Here is a 21224-nt window from a genome sequence, read left to right on the forward strand (position 1 = left end):
CTGTTAATGTATTTCCTAATTTGAGATGTTAGAAAACATGTTTAACACTTATATTTTATGTGTAGTGTATATAAGTCATCAGAGCAGTTAATTTCTCCAAACATGAGCTAAGAAGAAAAACAAACTAAAACATAAAACATACAGAGACAACATATACTGGGCTATTGATTTATTCACAGTTTATTGAAAGTTTAGATATGCTTTAAAAAATACTTACCTTCTTTAATCCTGCTTTCCTGTTTACTCCAGAAGTTCTGAGATGAATGCAGGCATTCCTTCCCTGTGTGTTTGCTATTTTTTCACCTTATCTGTAGAGGAGGAGCTTCACTACTTATCATGAACATAAACTGCAGCACAGATTCATCTCAGCTAAAAGTCTAGACCTTAGATCAGGAATAGGACAGACATTTATAGGATATTTCATAACTTTCCCAAATTCTTCTGAAAAAATATTCCCCACAAACTGCATTGAACTACTGTACCCAATTTATTATATATTTTTGGAGTCGGTCCATTTTATACCAACTCCAACTCCACAGCCCTGGCTCTTGGGTATTATAAAGGATGTAACTCAGGATCAGTAATGTAATTGCACCAGCAGAATGAGTGCAGCTCTGGAGTATTATAGAAAATATACTAACCTGCTTGTGATTTGTTATAGAGGAAAGTGCTGAGCTGCACATGTCCCGGGACATAGAGAGTATCCAGGCTCTGCAGAGGTCAGAGGTGAGAACTGTCAGTGTCTGATCTTACACGATTGTCTAGTTTTGATAAAGCAGTCTATCACCACTTTTGCTTTTACTTGATTTGTAGAATGAGAGGTTGAAAAAATTGTGTTCGGAACTGGAAGACAAACTGGAGTCGGCTGAACTACAAGTAAAGCAGCAATCTGTGGACTACAGGAACCGGCTGCAGCAGAAAGAGGTGCGGGGCTTGTGCTAAACTTTTCACGTTATATTAGATGCTAAACTATGTACTCGTATAGGCCTCACATGGTGACCTTGCCGTGTGAGCAGCTTTTATGTCTGCTAGGCATAGGCCAGTGATGGGTGGTGTTACTTGCACTTAGGTGGAGATCAGCCATCTCAAGGCCAAGCTCAACTCTGTCCAGGATGAGATGCAAAAGTATCAAGTCTCTGCGCAACTTTCCAGCTTCTCTTTACAAGCTGCCGACTCTTCTGCCTTCATGTCCAGCATCCAGCCGCCGCTCTCCAGCTTTCAAGGAGACGATATGGACTTTGGGGATGTTATCTGGTCTCAGCAAGAAATCAACACGTTATCTAGTGAGGTGTCCAGACTGAAAGCAGAGGTGTCTCACTGGAAGCACATGGCACAGGTGAGCCCCTGACATAGAGGGGTCTTTTGGCCCTGGCAAGCAATGCAACTTGCCAAATTCTAATTAAGTAATTTGGATTTGTCGCAGCTAGATGATGTGAAGTTTGCCTTAGTATATCATACAGTTACGTTTAGGCTTATTTTTTTGCTGAAAGTTAGCTCTGGTCTGAAAATCCCTGCAAAGGATGATTTTTTTTTTTTTTTTTTGCATTGCTGCAGCACAGTGAAGCTCTCAAAGTGATGATCCAGGGCGTTTATTGGTTATACAGCCCCTGTGAATCACGTGTTGCTGTCAGTACCTCACCACCCTGCTGTGCTCTTCTTTCGTCTTTGTGCAGCATTTGTAGGGTAGTGCACATGAGCTGTCCTATAAACTTTTAAAGAGATGTGTATTGATGTTCTGTCATTAGAAAAGGTCATCGATATCAGGTGTGGGTCTGACACCCATCACCCCACAGATCAGCTTTAGGCTGTGTGCCCACGTTGCGTTTTTTATGCGTTTAGGCCGCAGCGGAAACACTTAAAAACGCTAATAAAACGCACCCCCATGCAGTCCTATGGGATTCCGCAGTTGCTGTGCCCATGCTGCAGATTTTACTGCAGCGGTATCACATAGCGATAAAATCCGCAGCATGTTCGTTATTTCTGCGGAATTGTGGCGATTCCGCCACCATAGGATTGCATTATACCGCTCACTTTACGCGTGTGGCTCTGCCCACCATGCGTAAAGTGAACACTTCATGTGCGGATGGTACCCAGGGTCTGGAGGAGAGGAGACTCCTCCATACCCTGGGTACCATATACCAGTAAAAAATAGAATTAAAATAAAAAAGTGACATACTCACACTCTGATGGCCCTCAGAGTCCTCCCACCTCTCAGCCACGCTGCCAGCATCTTCCGTTCCCAGGGATGCATTGCGTGAATCACCTGAGATGACATTGCGGTCTCGCGAGCGTGACATCACAAAGGTCCTTCGCGCAAAGCATCCCTGGGAACAGAACGTACCGGGACATAGGAGGACTTCAGAAGGTGAGAATAACCATATTTTTTTTTATTTTTTACTTTCTATCTTTTACTATTGATGCCGCATAGGCAGCATCAATAGTAAAAAGTTGGTCACACTTGTCAAGCACTATGCTTGACAAGTGTGACCAACCTGTCAATCACCTTTCCAATTGATGCTTCAAATCACTTGGAAAGCGCAAGCATTCTACAAGCTAAACACGCTTGCAAAATGCTTGTTTTGTGGGAAAATTCATGCGAATTCCGCATGCGACTTACCAGCGGCAGGGAGTTGCGGAAATGCTGCGGACATTTCCGCAGATTTTCTGCAACGTGGGCACTTAGCCTTACAGAGCGAACAGCACGTCTCCATTTACTTTGTAGTGGACAATCTCTGTACTGCAGCTCTGATCATGTGCACCTCGTTAGAGTTGAGCTGCAATACCGAGAACGACCATTACAGTGTATGGTGCTGTGCTGTTCCTGCACACAGTTGACTGGCTGGGCGCCAGGCTTTGGATCTCCACCAATCTGATAATAACCCCTTTCTGACGTTGGACGTAATGATCCGTCTATGTGACCTGGGCTAATTTGACCATGGACGGATTATTACGTCATTGCGATCTCCAACAGGGGGGTGCGCGGGCGATCGCCGCCGGGTGTCAGCTGATTCTCTCAGGCTCTTCCTTAGGTAGCCCTGTTTGGGTGCACCTTGAGATGAATATAGCAGCCATGTCATAAATATTTTAATGGATTCATAAAATATTTTTGGGATTTTAATCCTGGAGCTGGAGATTTCCTTTTTTCAAGCATTCATCTGTCACATTTCGTGGAGACGAGTCCTTACTCGGTGTGCTGATGCCGCATGGAAAGCATTTGGGGGTGAGCTGAATTATCCTACTTATATTTGTCAGCTGATTCTGACAGCTGACACCCGGCACTAGGTGCCAGGAGCGGTCCTAGACCTCTCCCGGCACTTTAACCCCTGAAATACTGCAATCGAACAAGATCGCAGCATTCCAGAAGCCGGCAGAGGACTGACAGCTCCTTTGCCTTTGGAACGGAGACCCCGCGGTGTGTCGCGGGGTCCCGATTGTTGCCATGGTGACCCGATGTCGTCATGACAATATCCGAGTCACCAGAGCTAGGAAACTTGTTGGTCATGCGCAGTGCAAGATCAGCAAGTCTCTCTGTCAGTGCAGAGTTGACAGCTTCTATGTCATGCAGATGCTGCTTCTTCTGCATGCTATAGAAGTGATCAGCCTGCAAAAAAAAATGATTGTCCCATAGTTGGACAAAGTAAAAAAAAAAAAGTTAGAAAAAAGTAAAAAATATTTTTTTTTAAATAATTTTAAAAAATCAGTATATATTCTATCACTAAATAAATATTTGAATTAAAAAAAAATCTAAACAATAAAAGTACACATATTTAGTATCACCGCGTCCGTAACGACCCGACCTATAAAACTGTCTCACTAGTTAACCCATTCAGTGAACACCATAAAAAAAGAAAACAAGGAAAAAAACCAATGCTTTATCATCATGCCGCTGAACAAAAAGTAGAATAACGTGATCAAAAAGACGAATATAAATAAACAAGGTAGCGCTGAAAACGTCATTTTGTCTTGCAAAAAACAAGCCCCCATATAGCTCCATCACCGGAAAAATAAAAAAACAAGTTACAGCCCTCAGAGTAAAGTGATACAAAAAAATTTTTTTTCTATAAAAGTTTTTATTGTTTAAAAGCACTAAAACATAAAAAAGATATAAATGAGGTATCGCTGTAATCGTATTGACCCGAAGAATAAAACTGCCTTCTCAATTTTACCACACCCGGAACGGCATAACCCACCCCCCCCAAAAAAAAAAAAAAAATAAAAATGAATGAATTGCTGGTTTTCGTTCACGTCAACTCGTCCTGCAAAAAAACAAGACCTCACAAGACTCTGTGGGCCAAAATATGGAAAAATGATAGCTCTCAAAATGTGGTGATGCAAAAACATTTTTTGCAATAAAAAGCGGTCTTTTAGTGTGTGACAGCTGCCAAACGTAAACTCGCTGTAAAGCCTCTTGAACACGTCCTGATATTTCCGGTACCGTAAATGTCAGTGGTCCGTGTCTGTAATGCGTGTGACATGCGTTTGCCGCATCAGTACCACACGGACCGGCGCCGGGGAAGAAGCGTTACAGTAACCGCTGTTCCCCGGTGCCAGGTGCTGGACACGGCTCTCATCATTTTCCCCTGCTGTGCCGGCCATCGGCACAAGCAGGGGAGAATGAGGAGTTATATTTAAGTAATAAAAAAGACAGCAGGCGGCGACTGATGGGACTATTACTCCCAGATCAGCCTACCCCTGCTGCTGCTAATAACAGTGACAGCAGGATCGGCGGATAGGAGTATTCATCAGCCGCCGCCTGTGCTATAAATAAATGAAAAAAATGCCATGGGTTCCCCTGTATTTTCTTTTTTTTTTTTTTTTTAAACTATTAACTTATTAAATTTTAAATAAAGTCATAGTAGCTTGCCCTGTGCGAAATTTTCGCACATTGGTTGTCGGGGATGCAGGCAATTTCAAAAAAAGCAAGCTGGTCAAATGTAAATGTATTTCATGCGATGATGAACACAGACAGGTGTTTATATATGTAGCTTGGTAATACAGTAAATTGGTTTGATAAGTGGAGGCTGCATCTACAGAAACTAAATCTCTGAGCAAGCCAAAATACCGTATTTTTCCGACCATAAGACGCACTTTTTTCCCCAAAAATTTTGGGGGAAAGTGGGGAGTGCGTCTTATGGTCGCAATACACGGTACTAACCTGGTGGCTGGTGGCAGCGGGCGGCGCTCTGCGGTGCGGTGGTGGCAGCGGGCTGTGCTCCGGTGTAGGGGCGGCGGCTCTGCCGGCATTTCTTCGCAGCCCGGAGGCCTCCGCACTTCCCTTGCTGGCCGCCGCCATGTTGCGGTGGCCTCCGGGAGCATGGACGCCGGGAATATGGCCGCCGGTTCGGGGGACGGCGCATGCGCAGCTTCAGATCTTGTCCCGAGATCTCAGGGGACGAGATCTCGTTGCCGAGATTTGAATCTCGTCCCCCGAGATCTCGGGACGAGATCTGATCCCGCACATGCGCCGTCCCCGGACCGGCGGCCATCTTTCCGGCGTCCATGCTCCCGGAGGCCACCGCAACATGGCGGCGGCCAGCAAGGGAAGTGCGGGGGCCTCCGGGCTGCGAAGAGATGCCGGCGGAGCCGCCGCCCCTGCACCGGAGCACAGCCCGCTGCCACCACCGCAAAGCCCCCCTGCCCCAGCACAGCTGCCCCTGCCCCAGCACAGCTGCCCCTGCCCCAGCACAGCTGCCCCTGCCCCAGCACAGCTGCCCCTGCCCCAGCACAGCTGCCCCTGCCCCAGCACAGCTGCCCCAGCCCCAGCACAGCTGCCCCAGCCCCAGCACAGCTGCCCCAGCCCCAGCACAGCTGCCCCAGCCCCAGCACAGCTGCCCCAGCCCCAGCACAGCTGCCCCAGCCCCAGCACAGCTGCCCCAGCCCCAGCTGCCCCGGCCCTGCTGGCCCTGCCCCGGCCCTGCTGGCCCTGCCCCGGCCCTGCTGGCCCTGCCCCGGCCCTGCTGGCCCTGCCCCGGCCCTGCTGGCCCTGCCCCGGCCCTGCTGGCCCTGCCCCGGCCCTGCTGGCCCTGCCCCGGCCCTGCTGGCCCTGCCCCTGCCCCGGCCCTGCTGGCCCTGCCCCTGCCCCGGCCCTGCTGGCCCTGCCCCAGCCCCGCCACCGCACGAGCCTGGACCACTGAATGACCCCTGTGACTACTTCTCCACCTGTGCTGGATCCCTTCCCAGGTAAGCTGAATTCGGACTGTAAGACAGACCCCCATTTAACACATTATTTTTTTTTTTCCCTATTTTCCTACTGAAAATTGGGGTGCGTCTTATGGTCCGGGGCGTCTTATAGTCCGAAAAATACGGTACTTGGAGGCCACCCAAGCATGCTTGGGAAACCCGAACAACGAGTATACTCGCTCATCACAACACACTACCACAAACCTGTTGCGTCTGGAGCGATCCTCTAGCTTCAGTTTTAGGGCGGCGATCTCCTCATGAGCGTCCAGACTTGATAAACAAGGAGGAGGTGTCGCATTGTATGTTAGAAACGTGTATATCTGCACAGAGATTGAAGCTTCAGAGACTGGGAGTTCTGTGGAAACTGTTTGGGTAAGAATACAAGGACAGAACAATGGAAAGGACACCATTGTAGGCATTTACTACAGGCCGCCTGTGCAAGCTGAAGATATGGCTGGACTCTTTATGCATCAAATGGCCAAATTCTCCAAAAAATATGACATAGTTGTCATGGGAGATTTCAACTATCCAGACATTTGTTGGTAATCTCTCTCAGGCAAAACTAACAGGTTAAGGAAATTCTTATCCTCTCTTGCTGACAACTTTATCTTCCAAAAGGTAGGGGAGAAAACAAGGGCAACTGCTACCTTGGATCTAATCCTTATAAACAGGGAGGAGATGGTTGAGGAGGTAAAAGTGGCTGGGACCCTAGGAGGTAGCGACCATGCTATTTTAGAATTTTGGATAACTAGAGGAGGAAGACCTGTGAAGACTCGGGCGTCAAGGTTAGATTTCAGAAAGGCAGATTTTAACGGATTCAGAAAGAGAATTGGAGGGATCCAATGGCTGGATATCCTTAAAGACAAAAATGTCCAGGAAGGATGGGAAATCTTGAAAAATAAAATTCTCAAAGCACAATTGTTAACAATTCCGAGAAGAGGGAAGCATTTAAGGAAACCAGGATGGATGAACAAAGAACTTAAGCACATGCTAAAAAGGAAGAAAGAAATGTTTCTAAAATGGAAAGAGGGAGGCATATCTAAAAAACAATATAATGCTGTCTGCAGAACTTGCAGGGCACAAATCAGATTACTAAATCTGACAATGAATTGAGGCTTGCAAGAGATGTCAAAAGCAATAATAAAGGATTTTGGGGATATGTCAAAAGTAAAAGAAAAGTCAAAGATGCTATAGGATTTTTACAGGATGAAAATGATGAAATGGTAAGACAGGATGTTGAGAAGGCCGAACTTTTTAATTCCTATTTTGCATCTGTTTTCTCTCCAGAAAGGAAATGTGACATCAACTGTTCTTCACTGTCCTATTAAGGGAATAGAAGAATCCAGGATATCTATAAACAGAGAGATAGTGAGGAAACACTTAGCTAACCTAAATGAATTCAAGTCTCCAGGTCCAGATGAATTACACCCCAGAGTACTGAAGGAGATAGCAGAAGAAATTTTTGAACCCCTCTCCATAATCTTTGAAAATTTTTGGAGAACAGGAGAAGTCCCAGAAGACTAGAGAAGAGCAAATGTTGTTCCTATCTTCAAAATGGGGAAGAAGGTGGACCCAGGCAACTATAGGCTGGTGAGTCTGACTTCTATACCAGGAAAGATCTTTGAACAAATTATTAAACAACATGTATGTAAGCACCTGGATAAGAATGAAGTGATTAAACAGAGTCAGCATGGGTTTGTAACTAATAAGTCATGTCAGACTAACTTAATTTCCTTCTATGACAGAATCACTGATTGGGTGGATCAGGGAAATGCTGTAGATATAGTATATCTTGACTTCAGCAAAGCATTTGACAAAGAATCTCACACAATCCTTATTGAAAAATTGGCTAAGTATGAAATGGACAAGGCCACTGCTAGGTGGATTCATAACTGGCTTAGTGATCGGCCCCAAAGAGTGGTCGTAAATGGCTGCACATCCAGTTGGAAGAATGTCTCAAGTGGGGTACCACAGGGCTCTGTCCTGGGCCCTGTATTGTTCAACATCTTTATCAGCGATTTAGATGAAGGGATTGAGGGTAAACTGATGAAATTTGCTGATGGCACAAAGCTAGGAGGGATAGCTAATAGTAGAGGAGAGAGAGAGGATTCAAAAAGATATAAATAAACTGGAGCAGTGGGCAAAATGCAAAGTACTACATCTGGGCAATAAAAATGAAAAAAGCATATACAGAATGGAAGGAGTAGGGCTAAACAACGGCACATGTGAAAAAGACTTGGGTATACTAATAGATCACAGACTGGATATGAGTCAACAGTGTGATGCAGCAGCAAAAAAGGCAAATGCAATTCTAGGATGTATTAAAAGAAGCATACAGTCTAGATCACGTGAAGTCATTATTGCCCTCTACTCCTCTTTGTTAAGACCTCATCTGGAATACCATGTCCAGTTTTGGGCACCACATTTTAAAAAAGACATCAACAAACTGGAGCAAGTTCAGAAAAGAGTGACCAGAATGGTGACCGGTCTGCAAACCCTGTCTTATGAGTAAAGGTTGCTGCAGTATTTGGGAATGTTTAGCTTCCAGAAGAGAAGACTGAGAGGAGACTTAATAGCGGTCTACAAATATCTCAGGGGCCGTCACATTGTAGAAGGATCATCTTTATTCTCGTTTGCACAAGGAAAGACTAGAAGCAATGGGATGAAACTGAATGGGAGGAGACACAGATTAGATATTAGAAAAAAACTTTTTCACAGTTAGGGTGATCAATGAGTGGAACAGGCTGCCACGAGAGGTGGTGAGTTCTCCTTTAATAGAAGTCTTCAAACAGAGGCTGGACAGACATCTGTCTGGGATGATTTAGCAAATCCTGCTTTGACCAGGGGGTTGGACCAGATGGCCCAGGAGGTCCCTTCCAACTCTACGATTCTATGATTCCACTAAGTGGTTGTGGTGAACTTCTCCTCAATATGGGCTGTTCTGTCCCCTATGTGCCCAATGTCTTTTTGTAGTGCAGTGAAGGCTGAGGTAATGTCACTGTGTGTATAGCCTGCTTTAGATCTTTTATCAGGAACTTTATTGTGGCCTCTGTGATTGGGGGGGGGGGGGTGGAGCTGTGCCCTGTGTCAGATACAGGTACATATACTTGCGGTTTGGTGCCTTGCTTCTCCAGGCTCTGGGTGAAGATCTGTCAGGTTCCTCCTGTGCCTGCTCCACTGTGCTAAGGCTCCTCTCCGGTGGGGTCTGACCTGCTGTCAGGAGACCAGACCCCCCCCCAGAGTGCTCTACACAGCCGCTGCCCGCATGGTGAGTGCCGTGGCAGCTATCTTGGATTTTTCCGGGCGCCGGCACAAAGGCCGGTGTCTGCCTGTCGCTGCTCCCCTGCTCCAGGTGAGTCCCCCCATCTTTGCCCGGACCCTTCCTGAGACTGTGGTGAGTGTTGGTGCGGGTTTCTCCCTCCGTTCTCTGATGCTTTGAGCTGCAGAGGTCTGCAGGAGCATGCAGCTAATGCTTCCTGTGTCTGCTCAGCTTCTCATCCGGTCACGCCCCCCTCCCCTGTACTCTCTATAACCAGCCAGGCAAAACTCACAGCTGGGGGCTGCAATCCTCAGCTGTCAGCTTCAACAAGGTTGATTGTCAAGAATAGAGGGGTCCCCATGCTGTTGTTGTTTTTTTTTTTTTTTTTTTTAATTATTTAAATAAATAAAAACCCGGCTTGGGGTCCCCCATATTTTTGGCAGCCTTGCTAAAGCTCACAGCTGGGGGCTGGTATTGTCAGGCTAGTAAGGGTCCATGGATTGTGACCCCTCAGCTCATAAAATAGCAGCTCGCAGGTGCCTTGAAAAGGCGCATCTATTAAATGTGCCAATTCTGGCGCTTTACCCGGCTCCTCCTGCTTGCCCTGTAACAGTGGCAAGTGGGTAATATTTGTGGGGTTGATGTCACCTTTGTATTGACAGGTGAAATCAAGCCCAAGGCTTAGTAATGGAGAAGTGTCTATAAGACACCTATCCATTACTAATCCTATAGTTAAATGGTAAATAAAGACACAGCCAGAATAAAGTCTTTTATTGGAAATAAAACAACACAGTTTTACTTTTTTAATTAAAAATAACAAACACAGGGGAGTATAACGCCTATTCCACCAAAGCCCTCGTTCTCCTGTAATAAATCTAAAATAAAAAAAAAAACTACCATACCTGTCTGTCGTTCTGTCCCACACCCGCATTTTGGTTCCAAAATTGTGCTGAAGTAAAGTAGACATGTGGGAAATGTTACTTAAGTGTTACTTAAGTATTTTATGGAAATTTAGGCTGTGTTCACACACAGCGTTGTTTTAGCGGTTTTTACCGCGGTTTTCACTATAAAACCGCTATAAAACCGCTAAAAGTAAGGTGCACAGTCATTCCTATGCATTTTGCACTTTTTGTGCACATTGATGCGTTTTTTACCGCGAAAAAAACGCATCGCGGTAAAAACCGCAGCATGCACATTAATTTTGCGGTTTTTTCCGCGGTTTAGACTTCTCCCATGCTTTTAGAAACCGCTGCGGTAAAAAACGCATCAAAACCGCGCGGAAAAATAGGTGCGGTTTCTGGGAAGGGATTCAGGTTTTTGTGCAAAAATTTTCTGCAACGTGTGCACATACCCTTAAAGTTGGAAAATTGCAAAATTTTCACCAAATTTCAGTTTTTTTCACAAATAAGCGTAAGTCATATCAAAGAAATTTTACCACTATCATGAAGTACAATATGTCATGAGAAATCATTCTCAGAATCACCGTGATCCATGGAAGTGTTCCAGAGTTATTACCTCATAAAGGGACAGTGGTCAGAATTGTAAAAATTGGCCTGGTCTTTAACATGCAAATCACCCTTGGGGTTAATGACAGTAATGATCTATCCTAAGAATAGGTAATTCTGGCAGCTGGCAATGCCCCTTTCTGTAGGAGGATTTTCATACTTGCTGCCAGGTGGATTACTGCTGCTCTCTTGGGCCACACATACTGAGTAATTTGCTCATCATTCTGGACATTCTTAACCCCTTAACAACTGCCGATACGCCTTTTAACGGCGGTAGTTAAGGGTACTTAAACCACAGCGCCGTTAATTCACGGCGCTGTGGAGATAGTAAATAGCGCCCCCCTATAACGGCGATCGCTTAAAAAAGCTGTGATTTTGCATTTAATTTATCTCTCCTCTGTGATCGCACATCAGAGGGGTGAGAAATGGGGTCCCCGTACCTCCCGGTGGTCCTAGATCCCTCCTGCCTCCTCTGGTGGGCGCCGCCATCTTGGTTCCAGAAGAAAATGGCGGGCGCATGCACAGTGCGCCCGCCGCGAATCTGCCAGCCGGCAGATTTCATTCATTCATTTTGATCACTGTGATAAACTATCATAGTGATCAAAATAAAAAAAAAATAGTCAACCGCCCCGTTTATCATTCCCCTAGGTAGGTACATATAATAAAATACAGAAAATATATTTATTTTCAATTTTCCATTAGGGTTAGGGTTGGAATTAGGCTTGGGGTTGGGGTTCGGGCTGGAATTAGGCTTAGCATTAGGGTTAAGGTTAGGGATTGGGGTTAGGGTTGGGGTTAGGGGTGTGTTGGGGTTAGGGTTGGAGCAAGAATTGAGGGGTTTCCACTATTTACCAACTTTGGGGGTCTAATTTCTCCTGTTACCCTTGTGAAAATAAAAAAAATTGTGGGCTAAAAAATCACTTCTGTGGAAAAAAAAAAGATTTTTTATTTTCACGGCTCTGCGTTATAAACTTCTGTGAAGCACTTGGTTCAAAGTGCTCACCACACATCTAGATAAGCTCCCTGGGGGGTCTAGTTTCCACAGTGGGGTCACTTGTGGGGTTTTTTCACTGTTTAAGCACATCAGGGACTCTGTAAACACAACATGACATACGCAGAACATTCCATCAAAATAGCGTTCTCCCATGTGCCCAAACAGTGATTCCCCCCCCCCACATATGGGGTATCAGTGTACGCAGGACAAATTGCAGAACAACTTTTGTGGTCCAATTTCTCCTGTTGCCCTTGTGAAAATAAAAAATAGCGGGCTAAAATTCATTTTTGAGGAAAAATTTTTTTTTATTTTCACTGCTCTGCGTTAAAAATTTCTGTGAAGCACTTGGGGGTTCAAAGTGCTCACCACACATCTAGATAATTTTTTTTTTTTTTTTTTTTTTTTAAGGGGTCTAGTTTCTAAAATGAGGTCACTTATGTTTTTTTTTTCACTGTTTAGGCACATTAGGGGCTCTCCAAATGCGACATGGCGTCCAATCACAATTCCAGCCAATTCTCATTTGAAAAAGTCAAACGGTGCTCCTTCCCTTCTGAGCTCTGCCGTGCGCCCAAACAGTGGTTTATCCCCACATATTGGGTATGGGCGTACTCAAGACAAATTGCATAGCAACTTTGGGGGTCTAATTTCTCCTGTTAACCTTGTAAAAATAAAAATTTGAGGCGAAAAGATCATTTTTGTAGAAAAAAAATGATTTTTTTATTTTCACGGCTCTACGTTATAAACTTCTGTGAAGCACTTGGGGATTCAAAGTGCTCACCACACAACTAGATATGTTCCTTAAGGGGTCTAGTTTCCAAAATGGGGTCACTTGTTGGGGGTTTCCACTGTTTTGGCACATCAGGGGCTCTCCAAACTCAACATGGCATCCAATCTCAATTCCAGCCAACTCTGCGTTGAAAAAGTCAAACGGCGCCCCTTCCCTTGCGAGCTCTGCCATGCGCCCAAAAGGTGGTTTACCCCCACAAATAGGGTCCCACAAATGGGGTTTCAGTGTATTCAGGAGAAATTGCACATCAAATTTTGTGGTTCATTTTCTCTTTTAACATTTTTTTTTTTTGCAAAAAAAAAAGTTAAATGTTTATTTTTTTCCTTCCACATTGCTTCAGTTCTTGTGAAGCACGTAAAGGGTTAATAAACTTCTTAAATGTGGTTTTGAGCACCTTGAGGGGTCTAGTTTTTAGAATGGTGTCACTTTTGGGTATTTTCTGACATGTACACCCCTCAAAATGACTTTAAATGTGAGGTGGTCCCTAAAAAAATGGTTTTGTAAATTTTGTTATAAAAATGAGAAATCGCTGGTCAACTTTTAACCCTTATAACTTCATAACAAAAACAATTTGGTTTCCAAAATTGTGCTGATGTAAAGTAGACATGTGGGAAATGTTATTTATTAAGAAATTTGTGTGACATATCTCTCTGATTTAAGGGCATAAAAATTTAACTAAACACAAGTCCTATCTAAGAAATTTTTACCACTAACATCAAGTAAAATATGTCACGAAAAAACACTCTCAGAATCAGCGGGATCCGTTAAAGCGTTCCAGAGTTAGTTAGGTCCATATATATTTGGACAGACAGCATTTTTCTAATTTTGGTTCTAGACATTACCACAATGAATTTTAAACAAAACAATTCAGATTGCAGTTGAAGTTCAGACTTTCAGCTTTCATTTGAGGGTATCCACATTAAAATTGGATGAAGGGTTTAGGAGTTTCAACTCCTTAACATGTGCCACCCTGTTTTTAAAGGGACAAAAGTAATTGGACAATTGACTCCAAGGCTATTTCATGGACAGGTGTGGGCAATCCCTTCGTTATGTCATTCTCAATTAAGCAGATAAAAGGCCTGGAGTTGATTTGAAGTGCGGTGCTTGTATTTGGAAGGTTTTGCTGTGAAGGAAACATGCGGTCAAAGGAGCTCTCTATGCAGGTGAAACAAGCCATCCTTAAGCTGCAAAAACAGAAAAAACCCATCCGAGAAATTGCTACAACATTAGGAGTGGCAAAATCTACAGTTTGGTACATCCTGAGAAAGAAAGCAAGCACTGGTGAACTCATCAATGCAAAAAGACCTGGGCACCCGCCCACGGAAGACAACAGTGGTGGTGTTGAGGTAGGGCTAAATTAACCCTTCACGGTTGATCCAGTGATTTCCAAATTAGTTCACAGGGCGTTGCTAGCAACTGGGAATGACCACACGGAGACGGGGGTCTCTGTACGGGAGGATCAAGGCAGATCACTAAGCCCCTTTATTTTAGTCACTTTTATAATCTTTGGCTTAATTTTGCAAAGTATACAACTACCAATAGAATCGTAATACATTTAAGCCAATAGTATTGCAAGAAAATCGGAATATGTCCCTAGCTGCGTGACGTAGAATATAGAACAATAGCAAATTCTTTTAGGATCTCATATCTCACATCTTGTACAAGCTGGTACAGTCTGGTTTCATAACAGCCGTGAATTTTCATCTAGTTAAGTTACAAAATTTAACTCGTAAACAACAAAATGGCGTCGCAAGCACAAAAATGGAGTCTGAAGAACAAGATATCCCGTACATCTGAATACTGTACTTCACAGTGGATGATCGCAGAATAATCTCCATGGTGAAGAGAAACCCCTTCACAACAGCCAACCAAGTGAACAACACTCTCCAGGAGGTAGGTGTATCAATATCCAAATCTACCATAAAGAGAAGACTGGATGAAAGTAAATACAGAGGGTTCACTGCACGGTGCAAGCCACTCATAAGCATCAAGAATCAAAAGGCTAGACTGGACTTTGCTAAAAAACATCTAAAAAAGCCAGCACAGTTCTGGAAGAACATTTTTTGGACAGATGAAACCAAGATCATCCTCTACTAGAATGATGGAAAGAGAAAAGTATGGCGAAGGCGTGGTACAGCTCATGATCCAAAGCATACCACATCATCTGTAAAACACGGCGGAGGCAGTGTGATGGCTTGGGCATGCATGGCTGCCAGTGGCACTGGGTCACTAGTGTTTATTGATGATGTGACACAGGACTGAAGCAGCCGAATGAATTCAGAGGTATTTAGAGCCATACTGTGTGCTCAGATCCAGCCAAATGCAGCCAAACTGATTGGTCGTCGTTTCATACTACAGATGGACAATGACCCAAAACATAAAGCCAAAGCAACCCAGGAGTTTATTAAAGCAAAGAAGTGGAATATTCTTGAATGGCCAAGTCAGTCACCTGATTTCAACCCAATTGAGCATGCATTTCACTTGTTAAAGACTCAACTTCAGACAGGCCCACAAACAAACAGTAACTGAAAACCACCGCAGTGAAGGCCTGGCAGAGCATCAAAAAGGAGGAAACAGCGTCTGGTGATGTCCATGAGTTCAAGACTTCAGGCAGTCATTGCCAACAAAGGGTTTCAACCAAGTAATAGAAATGAACATTTTATTTACAATTATTTAATCTGTCCAATTACTTTTGGTCCCTTTAAAAACAGGGTGGCACATGTTAAGGAGCTGAAACTCCTAAACCCTTCATCCAATTTTAATGTGGATACCCTCAAATGAAAGCTGAAAGTCTGAACTTCAACTGCATCTGAATTGTTTTGTTTAAAATGCATTGTGGTAATGTCTAGAACCAAAATTAGAAAAATGTTGTCTCTGTCCAAATATATATGGACCTAGCTGTATAACCTCAGAATTTTAAAAATTGGCATGGTCATTAAGCTGCAAAATGGCTCTGTCACTAAGGAGTTAAACGGAAACTGTTGGCAGGGTTGTGCATAGTAACCTACACAGTGTCAGGTCAGCGCCGTTACACTGAATAAAATGATACCTTTTGTTGATGAAATCCATCTTGGGCTTCTTTTTTTAATCCTTATTTTTAGTTTTTAGTTAATGATATGCTCGTGTCCTAAGGCAGGGTTCATGTGTGGTGCTCTTATTATATATTCATAATGCAGACTGCTGACAGGTCACTGCTCCCTCAGTGACCCGTCCCCTAGTTTGCATAATGAATATACTAATGTATACGAACGACACAAGATAATAGGCACTAACTGAAAAATGATAGGCCACAGGTGCCGCCATTTTGATGAAGTGACATGTTTTTTTTCAAATACACACATTAGTATATTCATTATGCAAACTAGGGGGCAGGTTACTGAGGGAGCAATGCCCTGTCGGCAGTCTGCATTATCTATAATATAACGGGCTAAGCGTCACTCTGTCTGAAGCCTCTATAGACTGCGCAAGTACGACGCGCCTGCGCACTGTGCAGTCTTGCTCCAGACAGTGACGCATCCCCCCCAAGAGATCGTGGTATGCGTAAGCACTGAACGCATACCGCGATCTCTGCAACACCTTACCGAGCTGGTGTTGCTGTTGCCGCGGGGTCTTGCGCCTTCATGTGACGTCAGGAAAGGGCGGGTTGTAGCGCCGGAATCTGCGCATGCCGCGCTTACTGCCGCCATTTTGTAGAAGACACACTGCAGTGTGTGTCCAACAAATTGGCGGTGGAAACGAGGACTGCGCAGGCGCCGAGTCCGGCGCCACAACCCGCCCTCTCCTGACGTCACATGAATCGGCGCCTGCGCAGTCCGCGCTTACCGCCGCCATTTTCTTGAAGACACACTGCAGTGTGTCTTCAAGAACATGGCGGTGGAAAGCGAGGACTGAGCAGGCGCCCTGTCCGGCACCACAACACGCCCAGAACAGGACAGCGCTGGACACAGGGAAGAAAGGTGAATATAAATGTTGTTTTGTTTTTTTTTTATTTTAATGTGTGCAGGGGGACCATTCATATCAGGATTGGGGGGTGAGGGGACCATGCATACCAGGAAAGGGGGGGTGAGAGGACCATGCATACCAGGAAAGGGGGGGTGAGAGGACCATGCATACCAGGAAAGGGGGGGTGAGAGGACCATGCATACCAGGAAAGGGGGGGTGAGAGGACCATGCATACCAGGAAAGGGGGGGTGAGAGGACCATGCATACCAGGAAAGGGGGGTGAGAGGACCATGCATACCAGGATTGGGGGGTGAAGGGACCATGCATACCAGGATTGGGGGGTGAGGGCACCATGCATATCACGATAGGGATGAGGGGGTACCATGCATACCACGATAGCGATGAGGGGGGTGCCATGCATACCAGGATTGGGGAGTAAGGGTACCATACATACCAGGATAGGGATGAGGGGTGCAGCACATACCAGGATGGGAGACCATATACCAATAAAAATGCCCGCCACCCGGGCATAGAACGGGTTCATAGCTAGTAAATATATAATCAGAGCATCACATACATGAACCCTGCCTTATCAGACAAAAGCATATCATTAACTAAAAATAAGTATTTAAAAAGCACATGACGGATTTCATCAACATAGGTATCTTTATATTCAGTATAACGGCGCAGATCTGACAGTGTATAGGTTATTATGCACAACCCTGCTGATGGATTGAGCTTAGCGATGTAACCTTCTTTCTCGTCCGAGACTCATTCAGTATTCCTGCAAGGACAGTAATTATCATAGTCACTGTTGAGGTCGCCTTTTAACACTTATTGATGGTGATTTGATTTATCTTTTCAGTCTTCAAAACTTCAAGGGTCCCCAAGCACCGACACCAGCGAGATCTGCGCACTGCAACATACCGTGAAGGTCAAAATTGGTGGATACTTGTTGTTCATTTTTTTTAACTTATGTGCCCAAGTCAAAGTTTTGAGGAACTGCCTGCTAATGTTGCTTAATGCTGTGCTGGGGCGGTCCCAGAGTAGGAAGTGGCTGCCCTGTGTTGGGAGTGACTCTAGGCGGAGGCAGAGCTGTTTTAGGGCAGCGGCACCAGGTGAGGTGGAGCTGTGCTAGGGAGGCCCGTAGGAAGATACTGTGGCGCTTTGTGGGGGCGGCCCCAGGTGAGTTGGAGCTGTGCTAGGGTGGCCCCGTGTGGAGGCGGTTCCTGGTGAGGTGAAGCTGTGCTGGGGTGGCCCCAGAGTATGAAGCGGCTGCGCTATGTTGGGAGGTGATTCCAAGAGAGGAGGCGGAGCTTTTCAGGGTGGTGGTGGCCCCAGGAGAGATGGAGATATGCTAGGGCACTCCTGGAGGAGGAAGCAGCAGCACTGTGTGGGGCAGCTCTCACGGAGGAGGAGGCAAAGCTGTTTTAGAGCTGCCCCGGGTGAGGTGCAATCTCAGGCGATGTTTGGGATCTGCCCACGTGAGAGGTGTAACCTCGGGCAATGCGTGTGGTCTGTCCCTGTGGGAGGTGGAACTTTATGCGATGTGCGAAGTCTGCCCTCAGACCTCAGACATTGTGTGGGATCGGTCCTCCGTGGGAGGCGGGACCTGAAGCGATGCGTGGGGTCGGCCCTCCATGGGAAGTGGGACCTGAGGCGATGTGCGAGGTCGGCTTTTTGTGGGAGGCGTGACCTGAGGCGATGCTGGGTCGGCCCCCCCTTGGGAGGCGGGACCTGAGGCGATGTGTGGGGTCGCCCCCCCCCCATAGGAGGCGTGACCTGAGGCGATATGCTGGGCCGCACTGATGCTGATACAGACACAGCCCTATATTGTGCTCATGCTGCTTCTCCCCTCTTGTAGCTGGGCCCTGGACCAGACTGTGATGTTTTCTGGTCGATTACCTTTTTATTTCCCTTGGTTCTAGGATCTTAAGGAGAAGATGAGCCAAGAGATCGACGATCATCAGCATGAGCTCTCAGCACTACAAGATGCTCATCGGCAGAAACTTGCGGAGATCACAAGGCGGCACCGTGAGGAGCTGGGAGAATATGAGGAGCGGATCGAGGAGCTGGAGGAGCAGCTGAACACTGGTTAGTGGCCTCACATATATAAATACCAGAATAATAGAAAAAATTAAGTTGTGATTGTTTGGTGTTCAAATATACCAATGTTATCTTGCCCATGCATCACTGAAGTATACATTATGTCTGTATACCTGAGGTTTTTTTCGTGGAAACCAAAACAATCACATCCATTCTTTACACTGAAGGCTGGACTAAATGTAGTTAAGATTTATATTCCATAATGCATTGTATGTATGACTCTCTTGTACACTCTATGGATGCAGCTGTGTAAAGACTTTTGTTAGCATTTTTTCACTCCTTTCTATATCACCGTTTGTATTATAGGGGCGGCAGAAGGAACCTCTGACAACTCCAAAGTGTTCGAACTACAGAAAACCATTCTCTCCCTGGAAGCTGCAAACGCTGAATGCTCCCAGAAGGTTCAGGAGCTGGAGCAGGAAGTGAGCGAGCTACATGCTCTTGTATCATCATCCGAGGAGGAGAGAAGTGTCCTGCAAATGGAGAAGGAGCTGATGGTAAATGAGAGGAGCGTCTTGTCTATGGACTATGAGAAGCTGATGTCTGACTACACAGAGCTGCAGAAATCTGGGGGTGCGGGGGGCTCAGGAGACGTCACTAACTTGAAGCAGGAGGTCCTGCGCTTACAGGAAGCATTATTTGGTAAGAACTCAGCACATTTTGCACACAACTTGTACAGTGGTTGTCCAGATGTGGGTTTAATAAATCTGTAACTCTGCATCATGTTTAGGGCATCTATTAGATGATTACTCTATTACATCCCTCTGCCGCAGTTTACAATGCACCTCTGCTTGTTTAGATTAATTGCAGCATAAACAAACAGTACTGTAGTGTAAATCATAGCAGAGGCACTTCACCACAGTGTGAGTTATTTTTATTTTTTTTCCTTTTTCAGATGCTGAAAAAGAAATGAGCAGAAGGTCTCCATCTGATCAGGTAACCGGAAGTGTAGATCACCACATGTTTTATGGGGGATTTCTGCTTCAGTAATGAGAATCTGACTTAATTTTACAGATGGACGACAACTTATTGCCAGAGAGTAAAGACTTGATGGAGCTGGAAAATAAGAGACTTGTTTTGGAGCAGGAGGTGAAACAGCTGGAGAAAGAAAAGGTGACTATAAAGATCTGTGTTGATCCAGTGCTGTGATACTACATAGTAATAGGGCCTGCAATAACATTGCCATCAGAAATGCCACCTATCCATCACTAGTGATCAGCGGTTACCTCACTAGCTGTGCCGCCTATCAATATTTAGAGATCAGCGGTGACATCACTGAGAATGCCGCCTATCCATCACTAGAGATCAGCGGTGACATCACTGAGAATGTCTCCTATCCATCACTAGAGATCAGCGGTGACATCACTGAGAATGCCACCTATCCATCACTAGAGATCAGAGGTGACATCACTGAGAATGCCTCCTATCCATCAATAGAGATCAGCGGTGACAACACTGAGAATGCCTCCTATCCATCTCTAGAGATCAGCGGTGACATCACTGGGAATGACACCTATCCATCTCTAGAGATCAGCGGTGACATCACTGGGAATGACACCTATCCATCACTAGAGATCAGCGTTGACATCACTGAGAATGACTCCTATCCATCACTAGAGATCAGCGGTGACATCACTGGGAATGACACCTATCCATCACTAGAGATCAGCGGCGACATCACTGAGAAGGCCTCCTATCCATCACTAGAGATCAGCGGTGACATCACTGAGAAGGCCTCCTATCCATCATTAGAGATCAGCGGTGACATCACTGAAAAGGCCTCCTATCCATCACTAGAGATCAGCGGTGACATCACTGAGAAGGCCTCCTATCCATCACTAGAGATCAGCGGTGACATCACTTAGAATGCTGCCTATCCATCACCAGAGAACAGCGGTGACATCACTTGGGATGTTGTTTATTCCTTGTACTAGTGCACTTGAGGGGGGCTGCTGTGTTTTGTTCTGTGCTTTCCGCTCCTCTGGTTCTCTTACCACGTTTAATAACTCGGACGTGTGATGGAAGGACTTCTGAATTATATTACTTTTAATACCTGTTTTCTTCCTTTCAGGATGCACTCAGGTCAGAATTGGATTTTGTGTTGTCCTCATCTGCGAAGGAATCCGACTTGGAGCAACTGCGAAGAGATCTGGAAGAAAAGGAGCGGATGCTGCAGGAAAGTATCTTGGTGAACGAGACACTTAGTGCAGAACTTGAAGAGCTGGACACACAGAATCAGGAAGCCATGCAGGTAGCCTGCTGTTCTGTGCACATCATGTGAAACTGCAGCTGATATTATTCAGATTTTTCATCCAAAAAGTGAAACCATTTCCTCATATAGTATGGAAAGAGAAGCTACAGTGAAATTTTGAAAAAAAATTACCTACCGTATATACTCGTGTATAAACCGAGATTTTCAGCCCATTTTTTTGGGCTGAAAGTCCCCCTCTC

General features: G+C 45.3%; 1 protein-coding gene across 1 annotated transcript in view; it reads left to right on the plus strand.

Annotated features, from left to right (window-relative positions):
* The window catches only part of TRIP11 (thyroid hormone receptor interactor 11), a 108996-nt gene that overhangs the window by 37278 nt on the left and 50494 nt on the right, over positions 1-21224 (plus strand). The window contains exons 2-10 of the mRNA XM_073578154.1: positions 662-726; positions 814-924; positions 1070-1336; positions 17533-17601; positions 18596-18761; positions 19080-19415; positions 19669-19709; positions 19788-19886; positions 20845-21024. Of these exons, the coding sequence (XP_073434255.1) occupies positions 662-726; positions 814-924; positions 1070-1336; positions 17533-17601; positions 18596-18761; positions 19080-19415; positions 19669-19709; positions 19788-19886; positions 20845-21024 (1334 nt within the window). The remainder of the gene's footprint in view (positions 1-661; positions 727-813; positions 925-1069; positions 1337-17532; positions 17602-18595; positions 18762-19079; positions 19416-19668; positions 19710-19787; positions 19887-20844; positions 21025-21224) is intronic.

The sequence above is a fragment of the Dendrobates tinctorius genome, unplaced genomic scaffold (assembly GCF_039654945.1).
Source record: "Dendrobates tinctorius isolate UK_male_01 unplaced genomic scaffold, ASM3965494v1 ptg000058l, whole genome shotgun sequence".
Lineage (NCBI taxonomy): Eukaryota > Metazoa > Chordata > Amphibia > Anura > Dendrobatidae > Dendrobates > Dendrobates tinctorius.